The sequence below is a fragment of the Mauremys mutica genome, chromosome 7 (genome assembly GCF_020497125.1).
Source record: "Mauremys mutica isolate MM-2020 ecotype Southern chromosome 7, ASM2049712v1, whole genome shotgun sequence".
Taxonomy (NCBI): Eukaryota; Metazoa; Chordata; order Testudines; family Geoemydidae; genus Mauremys; species Mauremys mutica.
In genome coordinates, this window is record NC_059078.1 from 19,869,047 (window position 1) to 19,883,613 (window position 14,567).

The following is a 14,567-nucleotide window of genomic DNA, read 5'->3' on the forward strand; positions in this document are numbered from 1 at the left end:
TGTAAAATGGGCCATAAAGTGTTTTGAGATCCCTATGTGAAAATCAATATAATAGTGCAAGGTATTACTTGCTTTACAGGTCCTTGGCTCCTTTAGTGATTAACAAAATATGGCACGCATTAGAAAAGCTGCTGTGTATCTTTAGGCTGTGCAGCAGTGGGCTCTGTTCTGTTAGCTGAGCAGTAACAGACGTATGGCCCTTGGGGGACACTGAAGGTTTGAGCTGGATATCTCTTAAGCTCTGAGTCTCCAAACAGCTGATTAAAACTGTGTTGGTTTGTGAGAGAGAATCTTACCCACAGTGAACTGGGCTTTACTCTGATCTGTAGTGGGATTGGTGTCCTTCCCCGTGTTACGGAGCGCAGCGCCTAGTCTGCCTTGTTCTACTTATGCTACACACCTGAAATGCCCAGATGACTAATTTTTTAGGGCTTCTTTATTATCCCTCTCTGCTGCTGCCACTAGCACCTTCTTTCCTTGCCTGAGGAAGGTGCTGAAATGCCTAATGCCACAGTAACATCTCCCTAGTGCCGAAGGGACTCATAGAAATTGATTCAATCATGTGCACATTCACTTTGCCTGCTGACTTTTCTCAACAATTCTTTTAAATTAGTTTTGAACTTAATAGCCCTGTGCTAATTGCTCCGTACTAATTTTGCTAAATTGCAGGTGTCTGATCCTAATTTGGGAGAAGAGTAAATTGTCTTTCCCTAGCACAATGATATAAGTTTGAATGGCTGGTCTCTCTTCAACTAATGCCTTTTTTTAAAATGAACAGAGGGCAATCCCTGGTCATTGTCCTAGAGGTCAGCAGCATGTGGTGACTCAGGGCTTGTTTAAACACACAAGTTTGCACTGGTTTTACTAATGGTGTGTGTTTGTTTAAACTGATTTAGTTAACTCTGTGAAACTGTGTGTGTGTAAACTTTGAGTGGATTGCCCAGTATCTCAATGAGAGTTTCCTGGAGATCTCCAAGGCAGATTCCTGTTCCGCCACTCAGTCTAGGCATGTGGTGGTAGGTGCATCATACAGACACAAGCCTGCTTTCTGCAACCTTCCTGCCCCCAACAACTCTGGGGTAGACAAGAGCTCCTAGTATGAGTCTCTGGCCTCCAAGTCATCCTCTGCCTCTGGGCCCCCCTCCCCCTCCACGTCCTCGTCCAAGATTTCCTCGTCCTGGCTCAGTCCACTCTCAACTGGCACGCGAGCCACCAAAGTATCCACAGTGGACTTCTCAGTGGAACTGGGGTCGCCACCGAGTATCGTGTCCAGCTCTTTGTAGAACCAGCAGCTCGTGGGTGCAGCACCGGATCGGTAGTTTGCCTCCCATGCCATGTGGTAGGCGTTGCGCAGATCCTTCACTTTTACCCTGCACTGCAGTGTGTCCTGGTCATGGCCCCTTTCTGTCATGCATCGTGAAATCTGTCCATAGGTATCGTAATTCCTACAGCTGGAGAGCAGCTGGGACTGGACGCATCCTCTCACCAAATGCTGATGAGGTCCAGCAGCTCGGTATTGCTCCAAGTGGGGGATCGACTGGTGCATGGAGCAGGCATGGCCACCTGGAAAGATGCGCTGAGACGACTGCACGCATCACTGAGCAAACAGGAAGGGGACTTTCAAAATTCCCTAGGAATTTACGGGGTGGGGATGATTGTTGGTCACCTGAGGGCAGGGCAGTAGAGTTCAAACCGATGACCAGAGAGTCAAGAACAAACATTGTGGGACACTTCTCAGGGGCCAATCGCAGTGCTGTAATTGACCAGGGTGTCTACCCTAGCACAGTGGCTCTGTACCCCGGCGCAGAAAGCTGTACACCTCTCGGTGGGGGTGGATTTTTTACGGTGCTGCAGCTGCGCAGTTTCTGCACCCTAAGTGGCTTGGCAGTGTGTACACCTTGGGAGTTACAACACAGAAAGCTGCTTTACTGTGCAGAAACTTGCCAGCGTAGACAAGGCCTAACGCCCACAGGCTGCAAAACCAATATCCTAAATCCCTGAACCCAAATGGCTTAGCTCTAACCTAGAAGGTCCCTTGGGCAGTACCTCTATTGTTTGTACTCAGCTCTCTACTACCAAAAGAGGCTTAATTTAATTACTCCTTAATGTAGACATGTCCCTAGTTGTGCCCAGAGAGTGAGTGTCTATGAGGAACAGCGTAAAATCACAAGGAACAGCGACACTTCTGAGACCCGCATCAATGCGTTCCCATTTATCTGAAAGCTGGAGTGAGCCCTGTCTCTCATTGGAGTCCGATAATATCAGCACTTTAGTGCAGAGTAGGTGAGCACACACTGTAGAAGAGAAAAGCCTTGCCCAGAATAATCGAGGGCCTTGGAGGCACCAAATGCAGGAATTCTCAGAGGTGAGTCTATTAGCGTCTCTTTTGAAGCAGGTGAGTGGCTTTCTGTGAAGCTCTCCACCTACACACATCCCAAAGTGCTGGGGAGGGCTCCAATTCTGGCTGTGGACTGCGTACTGTTAAAACTTTTATCTGCTGCTTTACAATGGCCTTAGGTAATCTCATAGGGTGAGGGGGACCCTTATCTAGGTAGTCAGATGCCTGGTATCCAGATTCCCCCGCCCCCTCTTCTCTTGAAATAGTTTATCTGATATGAAGGGAGTTAAGATATTAATATATGAATCTGTGTGTGTCTGTGAGCAGGCACAGTGTCTAATACGGCATCTGATGGTTCGTTATAATGAAAATACATTTGCAGACATTAACAAATAACAAAATTTCCTCACTTCTGTCAGGTAATAGGTAAGTCTGGGTCTTTAGCCCCATTTGATTGATTGATAGATAGATAGATTAAACTGAGGCAAAGAGGTGAAATTACTTGTCCAAGGCCACAGAGGGAGTCTGTGCCAAAGCCATGATGACTGAGGAGTTTCTGGCTCCCAGTCTTGTGTGCAGACCCACTTGCCTGTCTCTGAATAGCTGGTAATGTAGGATTCTATTCTCTCCCTGGGTTTCTTTGTACCTTTCTAGGAAGAGAACTAGTGCATTGTCTCTCCACTCTGCACCCCTCTCTAAGCTCCCAGGAGACAAGCATTGTGGCTTGCTTTTAATATTATTTATGTAAGTATTACATGGTCTTAGAGTACTGTCTGGCCTGACCTTATTTCATCAATGTAGTAAAAGGTGGTCATGTGGAAACTGGTGAAACTTTGTAAGAGCGCTAGATCCTATTACCACATCTTTGTTTACAAGCCGCAGAGCTTACATATTGACAGAGGAAGTAAAGGTGCAGCAAGGGGCAGATACAGAGAACTGGGTATTTAAGGTTCCATCTATACTGGCGAACGTGCAAATTGCCAAGTCATTGCCTTCCTCGATACTTTATAGTTAGAAAAACTGAAATAGAACTGTCTTAAAACTCCATGCGGTTTTTGTTTTTCAGATACTGTAGCCAATGCTTCTGGTCCATTATTAGTGGAAATAGCCAAGACTCCTGGATCGACACTAGGAATCACTCTGACAACAGGCACACATCGGAATAAACAGGTCATAGTCATTGACAAGATCAAGCCAGCCAGTGTAGTAGACAGGTATGAACCCAAGCAAGATGGCAGTGTTGCACTTGTCTTCTCTGCTGCTTCCTTTGTACCCTTTTCGTTACATTCCACTTCTCCCCCTTTTGAAATGAACTAGTTTCTAGAAAAAAATAATGTTGTGGGGTTTTTTTTAGTGATGTCCAAGGATTCTGTGCAAAATTTGTAGGACTAAAAAAAATCTCACTGGACTTTATTCATCAGGGACAAAAATTTGATCCAATGCATATGAGAATTGAGCCTAAATATAAAGCCTACATCTGAATATCTTCAAGACTTGAGATGCTCACAAATTTAGAGGTGACGTTTCTGGCTTGAGCCCATTTGTTAGATACACTTTATCGCTTTATGCTAGGGTATAGGAAATACAGGCTTTTCTACAATCATAGGTCATGATTAGTGTAGTAGTCTTGTAATTGAATTCCTTCACTGGCTGCCAGGATTTGATATACACCTGTAACTCAGCCTGTGTTCATTTAAAAAAAAAACAAAAAAAAAAGCTGGCTGGGTTTTCATCCAACCTATCCTGCCTTAGCTGTGGGTGCAAAATATTAGAAACTCATAGGTTTTTGATTTGTGTTCAACTGAACCAATGCAGACTTGATTGTCACCCTTTGAGGTTTTGGCTTCATTTGCTAGAAGCTGGAAATTAAAGGGGAGATCAGAAAACAGAAGAAAACCGGTTCACGTGAAAGCCCTGGTAACTAAAATTGCTAAATTTTGCCCAACTCTCGTCCTAACCATATGATGCAAATCTGTGCTCTTAAATAATGGGCTGTGTCTTGTCTCTGCAGATGTGGGGCCTTACACATTGGTGATCACATCCTCTCCATCGATGGCACCAGCACAGAGCACTGTTCCTTGTTAGAGGCCACTCAGCTCTTAGCCACCACTTCAGAAAATGTCAAGTTGGAAATACTCCCTGCTCACCAGAGCAGACTCCCCCTGAAACCTCCAGACACAGGTGTGTGCTTGCAGTAAGAAGCCAAACTTTATTTGTTTTTAATGCTGATGTAATATCTGTACCGTGGTTCTCATAAAACATTGGATAGCTCCAGGGAGAGACATCTGGGGAGAAAAATAGACATTCTGCTGAAACACGTTGGATGAGACCAATTTTGTCAAGTAAATGAATAGAAAAATTGATTAGCCTCTAGGCTTGTATGGGCACGTTAGATTTGGGAATCCATTGCTCTGCAGTGTCACAAGCTGTGCTAAACTCTCATCCTTGGTACTGTTGTATTAATTTAGATGGAATAAAAGGGCTAAAGGTTTTAACATAACCCACTTACTGTTTAACATTAAATGCAGGTTTGGTTTACAGGGACTTCCCCTTACTAACTCTTGTGCAAATATACTATTAACGTTCATTATTAGTTATGATTATTAGTTATGATTTAGTTATGATGGTGAAAATGGCTTTAGTTTCTTCAGCTTTTAATTTGTGTTTTAAAGTTTGTTGTTTTTTTAAGGACTTATAAAGGGACTGACTGGTGGAATAGCTTATTTTTGTCATTTTGTTAATTGGGCTAAACATTTGAGATTAATTTTGATTTATTTTTGGTGTTAGTTTTTTTGTTTTTACTAGGTGTATTAAGTTTTCTTGAACTATATTAGTTTTTTGTTTAGACTAACTTAGGAGATTTGGGGGGGTCATACTTTTTAATATTTGTTATAGGTTATTGTGATATTTTTATGAACTTGTGTATATATAAAATAATGAGATTATAATTGAGTTTATAATTAAAATAAATGTGTAAACCCAATTATTACAAGGGTACCCCAAAATGATTTTTTTTCTATTGAACAATCCTTAGGCATCTGGCTTTCAAGGTGCATCCTTTACTTGTGCAGGGCCTGGCACTTGCCTTGTAAATGATGCAGGTAGATAGAGTTAGACCACAAGTTGTTCCAGTTATGGAAAAAATGCTGAAACATGAGTGCTGGTCTTCCAGCTCAGCACTGCTGTAATTGCTGCTGTGTCTGAACAGAAGAAGGTAGTGGACTGGAACACTCAATGAGAGGAAATATTCCTAAAGGAAGTAGTCAATGACAAAACTCCCATTGAACCTAATGGAGCCAGGATTTCACCCTAGGAAGCCTCATCGTTATCCATCTTCGGGTAAGTCTCTACTGCAACCCAAGGTGTGATTTCAGTGCAGACTTACCCACACCAGCACCACTAAAAATAGCAATGTAGATGCAGTGGCATGGACTTCAGTGCAGACTGGACAAGGGACCCTGGACATGTACTTCTGTTACTAGCCCACGGTGAAGCCAGTGCTGCCGTGTCTACGCCGATATTTTTAGTTGGGATAGCATGGGTATAGCTACCAGTGCTGCAGTCACACCTCTGATTGCAGTGTAGATGTGCCCTTAGGCTACTTCCATACTCTGAGCTGGGGGAGTGATTCCCGGCTTGTGTGGGCATACTGGTGCCAGCTCCAATCTGAAGTAGCGTGCTAAAAATGGTAGTGTAGCCATGGTAGCACAGACAGTCGTGGCACAGGCTAGCTGCCATACCAACGGGGTCCAGGTGGGTTTACACTCTTAGCTGATAGCTCATGCTGCTGTGGCCCATGTGACTGTGGCTCTGCTATAATTTTTAGCGCGCTGGTTCAGATGAGAACTAGCATGATGATGTCCACGTGAGCTGGGAATCACCCCCCCAGCTCCAAGTGTAGACCTTGCCTTAATCTCTCCTTCTATAAAACCGAGCTGGCAGTGGGTTGGATCCTCATCTAAACCTAGGCTGACTTCAGTGCCGATACCATAATATTTAATGCAGTTCCAGCCTGCTCCGTTATGGGGTAAACGTCACGTTCTGCACAGCAGGCTTGTTCTTTCTGGGGCCTGGATAAGTCGAGGCTGATTGTTCGTGTTTCGTGGTGCCCAGGGTCAGATAGTATAACCTCCAGTTCCAATCACCTCTGCGGTGCTTTCTCAGTCGCCTGGTTGCTGGGCACCAATCTTGCTCTCACACATTCAGTTGTTGGTGACCGATAGTAGCCCAAGGCAAAACTCACGTTTCATTACCCCTCCAGGATAACTTGGAAAGGGGGAATTTGTAATGTCCTTTAGCATAATCTACTGGAACATAAAACTCTAATAACTGCTCCTTTTCTAGAAGTGTAAAGCTCTAAAATGCCTAGATTAATTTGTGCAGAATTAGAGCAGTTGAACAGAGGGGCTAATGACTTGACCCAGGTGCCCAAAAAAAAAAAAGGGAAACGAATCCTTTTTCAACAGCTGTTAAAATGAGCCATTCTCCTTCCTGCTTTAGTTCCTAATCTCCTTTCAAAACACATGCATTCAGGAGGTACGTTTAATGGAGGGATGGCTTTGTGTATGTGCCCAGTCATTTTCCCCCATCCCCACTTAGGAGATCAGCCAACCGCGGTAGCAATCCAGAGTGCAAGTTTCTTAGCATGAGCATGGCACTTCAAGGCAAAGGGCATGAAAGTGACAACTGTTCCCACGTTATTTAAACTCTTTAATGACCGAAGGTTCAAAACAAACATGCCCTTGAGCTGCACATTGAACAGTTGTTGATATGAAGCAGAGCTCTGTGTGCTGTGGATCCAGGGCAGTGTATGTCCTTAAATGTTCCCTCCTCCTATGTATCAAGGAGGGTATCTCCTAGCTGCACAGTTCTGAACCAGGAAGAGCTGACCATAGTGCTGAGCACTTAGTGGGGTAATCGGCTGCCATCTGCGGGGTCCAGGAGCTGGAGAACTGGTGAACCTTGCAGCCATCTGCAGCTTTCTTGGGGCGGCTGGTCCTGCAAAAAGCTGAAGATGTTCTGCTCCCGTTGACCTCAGTGGGAATGGGTGGCCCTCTGCATCGTAAGTCATTAAGCTCCTAGGGCCAAACTGGTATTTCCGCGGCAGCCTCTTTATGCCATCTAGGTTGGTGCAAAGGGGCTGTAGGGCAGACACAAACCTCCACCCCCCAAGAATAACCCCTGCACAGAGGGTCTTATTGCCCCCTCCATGGGAGTTCCTCCCCCTCCCCCACTGCAAGGGCAGGGGCAGGCTGTAGGAGGCTGGAGGTGGGACCCTGGCTGCCCAGAGTAAGGGAAGCACAAGCTGCCTCCTCTCTGTCCCTGCGCCAGTGCTCGCACCAGCACAGGGATGAATTTTCCTCATAGTGATTAACCCCCAGGGCCACATAATAAGCTTCAGAGGTTGATCTTGTACAGGTACATAGTGCTGTACATGGAGCAGGGTGTGGGTGTCACTCTGCCTCCCTCTTTGCAGTAGCTTGTTCGTGTGAATCTGGGAACAAATGAGGGCAGTAAGAAAAATGGGCCATGCAACGCAAAACGGGTAAACTTCAGTGGTTGGCAGGTGTGTAAGGCCTAGAAAATCGCCTTCTGGAGAGCAGCAGAGCGTAGGTGGGTAGACACCATTGACATCCCATAGAGACAAAGACTGTTCATTACTATTCATTCAACACTGTTGAATATTTGGTTTTTTAAGAACAAAACTCCTGTGTTTTGGATCTGAACTAGGGTTGCCAATTTTGGTTGGACGTGTTCCTAGAGGTTTCAACACATGGCTTAATCTTTAATTCCCTGGAGCCTCCAGGCCAAGCCTGAAGGGTTGGCAACCCTAATCTGAACTACTGAACAGTGTTCCTATATTCACAGCATGCAAACTTCATAGCTGGAGCCATGTCTTTTCATAACCAGATGAGAAACTATCTGTTCAATTCACTGAATAAATCACAAGGGAAGCAGAGAAACAAGCACACAGAATTGCAGAGGAAATGCCTGAGCTGAACAGCGTGATGGGTATAAAGTGCCAGTGGAGGCCTATGGTGTGATGGGTATATCACAAGCAGAATTTATTTCCAGTGTTTAAATCATCAGGGAAGATGACTTTTGAGATCAAAGCTGTGTGGCGAAGTCACTAGTTGAGCGGGTGTCCTTGTCAGAGATCTGTTCCTGGGTAAGATCTGATCCTGCTTGCGCTGCCAGCAATTACACTTGGAGAGAGAGTTCAATTCGCAGAGAATAGCTCATCCGTGAAGGATGGTTATCAGTCTGTGCAAGGTTAAAAGAGCTCCAGTATAAGTCATGGCTCCAGTGACTGTCTGCTGTGGGATGCAGTTTTGTATGCTGCTGAAAAGAGGGACTGTTGCAAACTTGCTCGTTTTGTCAAGCATCGCCCATCAGGAAACACAAATAAATATAGATAGGTAGCACGGTGCCCATAGCCTGGGAAATAGATCCCAGTGCTCTGGGCATAGGAAATCAAACCCCGTCAGTGCTCATGACTAGTTCTTGGTCCAGGCCTTGGTAAGAAAATGTTCAAATATCACTTCAGACAGAAGTGAAAATGTGCATGCATCTTGGTGTTCATTTATCTGCTCACCTCGAAGAGTGTGCATGGCACGGTAAATGGGGTATCGTGAAGCCGAGGTCCCTCCTGCATGGACACTATGCTCTAAGGCCCTGATCCTACAATCAGATCTGCACAGGCAAACCGTTGTGCCTGCCTGGAACCCCCTGAAGTGCTGGGCTGGAGGAAAGGGATAAAAAGCAAAGCCGTCGAGTGGCTTCCTGCATGTTTGCCAAGTGTCATGTTAGTGCCCTGGTTCTTGAAGCTTTTTTGGTAGACTTGCTGTAATGTAGGCCCCTTTTTCCTGTTTGGGGGAGGGGGGGTGCAGCGGGTGCGGTTTGTGTGTTTAATAATACGATTTATGAAAAACAAAACAACAAACCCTTCCCTCTTTCTTCTGCCTTGGTGAGCGCTCTGGAGCCCACAACTCAACACGACAGGAGTCCCTCCCATCACCATTAGCCTTGGCCTAGCTGTGACGTTATCTGTTGGCTGGTGAATTTAATGCTGGTAAAAGGTGCCAGATGAAGCTCTAAAATCTGACCTCCCTTCAGCATGCACATACAGTGTTCAGCATTGGCAGGAATCCCCTGTGGTGCCCTGTTAATATGGTTCAGCTCTGCCCTGGTAATATGTCACTGAGACCCTTCAGTCTTTGGCTTTTTCTAGTAGTCCTTTTTTATTTAGATGCCTGCTCTCCGGTGGGAAAAAATAGGGCCAATACAAAATGAATTTGTGGTCTCTATCTACACTACGGGCGTTTTAGGGGGAAAATCCCACCGGTGCTACTGTTAGTTCCACTGCACCAGTGGTAGTGTAGTGTGAACCCTACAGAAGACAAGACTCCCTTTCAAAACCTCCTGCAGCCTCTGATGCCTTGTCTACAGTAGGGCTCCCAGTGCATGGTGCCACTGAAGTAGTGTTAGCACTAGCAGGAGCGCCAGTGTAGACCAGGCTTCACAGGCTTTCAGGAGTTCTTGCTAAAATGCTCTAGTGTAAGCAACACCTGTGATTATACAACAGCTTTCCGATGGTAATGAATCTTGGGCACTACCGACCTGGGTTACATTCAGGCCAGCGGCTCTGAGGTGAATGGAAGCCTAGTTCTTGGGGAGCAAATTTCCGACATCCGCATCATCCAATTGTTGTGCTGTGACATTACTCAGTGACACATCCCTGCTGCTGACACGCTCTGTCAGTGCACCCTGACACTGCTTTTCTACCCAAACAAAATTATGGATGTTCTTACCAATGGGACGTTGGTGGGGATGTGGAAGTTTGGTATATGTTGCAGCCCTTGTTGAGACTGGCAGAACTGTGTGCATGAGAAGCCTGCATGATGTCTGGCTCAATAAAGTGACGATAACATGACTTGACCCTAAGTCCCCAGTGGGGAAAGGCTAGTGCATTGACCCACTGATCTACACAGCTCTCCCAATGGCTGACTCCTCAAAGGCTTCTGTTCCTTGTTGCTTATCTTCATTTTCTTTTCCCTGTCTCTGTGGTTTTGTTTCTTGTGTGTGCTGATTGCAGTCAAGGTGCAGAAAAGTGACCATCACCATTGCTGGGATCCCTGTGTCAACTACTGCCACACCCACCATCCAGGGCACTGCAAGACACCCACCTGGAACCAGACCTCCAGCCAAGATTATTGCAAATGTAACCCATCCACTTAGCATTTGTGTGTGTCGCTCTGCAAGAGCTAGTAGCTCTGCTGTCAGGCTGACTGACCGCTCCCCTCCCGCAGTAAGCTTAAAAAACACTTGCTGATCCAGAACATGACCCACCGCTTCCTTGGTCTCCAAATCTGTGTCCAAAAATCTGTAGTAAGGTTTTTATTGTTAAGTGAGCGTGTGCAGTCCAGCGCGTGGGGGAGGTGAGGAGACAACCCTACAATAAAGCCAGTGTGCTGAGCAACCCTATAATAACGCACCAGTGTACCTAGCTAGGCATGCTCTGGGGCAGCTCTACAATATAACGATGACATGCTGCAAAGGAGGCAGCTCTATGCTAATGATACCAACATATTTGGTTAACGAGGAGACATCCCTACAGTAACGCACCAGTGTGCCCAGCATATTCATGGGCAACCCTACAGAAAACACGCCACTGTGTGCACACCTGATTAGGCAATGGAAGTTTGCAGCAGAAAGCACGTCCTGTTTTAATCTGCTGAAGTAGTTGCTTGCTTGATGTATAACTGGCGAGATACCAGTTTGCATTTAATCATGCGGGTGAGCTAGGTTTGTTGTCTCTTACTGCTGAGTTATTTGTTCTTTGTGTGGGTATGTAACATGTTCCGTGTTTGCATAGCTCTTGTGGCTGCCAACTTCTCATCGCCCACCATGAACACGCAAGGTTTCCCCTGCCAGAATTCGAATACGCTACCTCGGAGCTCCCACCCCATGAGCCCGCGTGCCACCATGATGAGGAGGAGACAGAGGAAGAAGGACCACAAGAGCTCATGTAGGTGGGATGCCTGGCTAGATGGGTGTGTTGATCTCAGTGCCACCAACACCTCCCTCTTCCTACTCAGGTGCCCTCACCAGGGCCAACCTTGGACACAAGCAGTGGAAGAGACTGTGGTGGGCCCTGTGCTTGTGTGAATGCTGTGCTGACAGCATCTTGCAGTCCCCTTTCCCTCCCCACCTTTTGCCAGCAGGGATCAGAGTTTGGGGAAACTTGTCATGAGTTTAGCTCCTCTCCCTTAATTTGTACTGCTCCTCCTACTTCAACCTTTCCTGCAGTGGGGCCAGAGGCCTGGCCCAAGTAAATCAACCCCCCCCTCGTCCCCCAGTCTCTCCTGCCTGCATCTTTTAGGTCTTGCTCTCGCTTGAGACCTTGCAAATCATGAGCTTGCCCCTCCTGCCCTCCTGTCCCTCTTGATAAGTGTTGCTCCTGCGACGTACTGCATCCACCTCCGTGTGCGTTCACGGCAGGCTCCCTTCCCCTGGCAGTGTTCCTTTACCGTGGAACGATGCAGAATGGCCAGTTGGGACTGGCTTGTGGGCACTTGCAGCCATGAGGCAACATGGGAGCCATATTTCTACAGACCTTGCACCAAGCTGGCTGCTAACCGGAGCCTCTAATGCTTTTTCTCGTTTCAGTGTCGCTGGCTTCTAGTACAGTGGGTCCCGGTGGGCAGATTGTTCACACAGAAACAACAGAGGTGATCCTAAGGGGAGACCCCTTGAATGGCTTTGGCCTTCAGCTCCAGGGGGGGATCTTTGCTACTGAAACCCTGTCTTCCCCGCCCCTCGTCCGGTTTATTGAGCCCGACAGCCCAGCAGAGAGGTTAGAGCCCTTGCCCTTGATCACTGCATGACGTTGCTGATGGTTTCCTTTTTCAGAGATGTCTTTCACCCATAATTCTTCTTTTCATTTATCATTTTTTCATTATCACCAGTTCTTCACTGGGTGCGGCTTGGTGCTTGTGCATTCAGTACAGAGAAGGGAATCTGTACTGTATTGGAGGGCCGACTTGCTGGTGGTTTGTTTCAAACACTGCATTTCCTCATATTCCAGCATGGAGCTTAATTTTAATCTCCTTCCCATCTAGGAGAGTGTGAATATTTCTTTGTATGCGCTGGCCACTGCAGCAGCATTTGGGTTTTCACAACAATTAAAGCCAATGTACCACGAACTGGTCACAGTTCATTTAAAATTAACTGTAATTGGCCCAGCAGGCCTGTGGTTTGACTAATCAAATACCTGTATAAAGAAATGCACTTTGCACTGTGCCCTAAATCAAACTATGCGTGGGCTCTAGTGAAGCACCATCTTCTGGCATTGCACGGGTGCACCCAGAGAAGCACCTTGCTCCTTCTCTGGGATGGCTCCATCACCTCCTGGAGGAGTTGTGCTGCTGTCTGATATCCATTTTTCAATGGAAGGTAATACCCATTTTTGTGTGAGCGTTATCTGAAGCGCCTATTTCTGTGGCAGTTGGATGCTGGTGTTTATCGTTCTGTCTGCCTGCCACGTGCTTTGTGACGTCTTTTTTTTTTTTTAAGTGCAGTTGGAAACAGAAATGACTCTAAAAATGATGCTATTGATTCCATGTGTACATCACTGAGACTCAGGAGTAGGTTAGTTTGCTTCACAGACCAGAAGAGAATATTATCCTGCTCTCCAGCTCAGAGTCTCAACACTCTTCAGAAAGGTGGCTAAACTTCATTATCTCCATTTTGCACACAGGGAAACTGAGGGACAGCATAGTTAAGTGACTTGCCAAAGGTGGTGCAGCAAGCCAGTGCCGGAGTTGGGGCTAAAATCCAGGTGTCGTGAACCCACGTTATGTATTCCAGCCAAAGGGCCACACAGATGGCTTCCCCCCCCCAACATAACTCTCAAGCTCTAAAAACCAGTCTGTTCCCCCTCCCTCTTACATTGTTACCAGTAAAAAGACCCTTGCAATTCAAATTTAGCTGACAATGTTGAGTGAGGCAGAGTAATTAGCAATGATTATTCATAGAGCAGAATAGAATCCAGATTGTACTTCTAGAGGTTACATTGGCTCCTGTGGGATAACAGGACCAAATATTGTCTTTAAATATTGCCAGTAAAGTCACCAGTGGGGACTCAAACAAGACCACCGCTGCTTTGAATAAGACACCATTTTTACATAGCATTCTCTGGCTACAGCCTTACTTTTAATTCCCACTGAACAAAGTACATTAGCTTCAAAACTAATGGCACACACCCACCCCGATGGACAATTCCTTAAACTGCCTGTGATTTACACTGATGATCTGTCCTGCCTAATGCTGTGATTGGAGTAACAAATAGCTCCCGGTACCTACTGTGGATCTTTCCCTAGCACAACAAATCTCTGCAGGCTTGATTAATGTTTTATCTGCCTGGCAAGGCTTCAGCTGCCACAAACCACACCACACAAATAAAACATTGATCACACCACAGAGAGGGCCGAGTGGCATTTAAGAGTCCCTAGCAGAAAAAAATCTGCATCTTTGCCTTGCGGTATCCATGTCGTGCAGCAGCCTGTGTTGTACCTAATCACAGCAGATATAGTTTATGTACTTAGGATCAAACTTTGTGAGACTGTGGAGGTGGCAAAAATAAAAGAGAAAAGAAGTATCTTCTGTTCTCCGAGGTCTCCCTGAAAATATTGTCCTGCTGTGGCACCAGTTGGTAGGAATGCTAAAGCCTTCTGAGCCTTTATTGTTTGGATTTAAAATCCAATTTGTAAAAGCGGCGGTGGTTTTATTTCCCATTAATGTGGTGGAGTTGGACCGTGTTGTGAAATCCCAAACTGCTTTTATAAATCAGGCATTAACAAAGCCTTCTCTCCCAGGAGGGCTTGGAATCAGCGCTGCTTCTCTTATCCTCTTGCCAAGCCCCAAGCGAGAGCAGAGACTTGCTGCATGGTCTTGCCTGGATCTAACACGTCATGCAGGCAGCTTTTCTTCTTAGCTGCCCACCCAGTCGGATTCTCGCTCCGCCAGTCACCTCCTTCATCCATTCAGGTTGCAGAGAACTATCCATCCTGCTCTGCAGTATGGATTATTTTGATGTTGAAAATTACCTTCTGAAATGTGTGCTAGCTTCAGCCTGGCAGGCCACCTTTCCTAGCCTCTTAGTCGCTGTCAAATACCTTCCTCACACGTTGTTGCCCTCCTGGTGTCATAGAATGTGGTCGGTGGTTGC

The 14,567-nt window shown here is 46.2% G+C and overlaps 1 protein-coding gene across 9 annotated transcripts in view; it reads left to right on the forward strand.

The window, feature by feature from the left end:
- The window catches only part of GRIP2 (glutamate receptor interacting protein 2), a 498,925-nt gene that overhangs the window by 434,766 nt on the left and 49,592 nt on the right, over positions 1-14,567 (forward strand). For all 9 annotated transcript variants that reach the window (XM_045023870.1, XM_045023871.1, XM_045023869.1 and 6 more), the window contains 5 exons: positions 3,405-3,552; positions 4,350-4,519; positions 10,434-10,559; positions 11,214-11,366; positions 12,008-12,194. In XM_045023870.1, the coding sequence (XP_044879805.1) occupies positions 3,405-3,552; positions 4,350-4,519; positions 10,434-10,559; positions 11,214-11,366; positions 12,008-12,194 (784 nt within the window). The remainder of the gene's footprint in view (positions 1-3,404; positions 3,553-4,349; positions 4,520-10,433; positions 10,560-11,213; positions 11,367-12,007; positions 12,195-14,567) is intronic.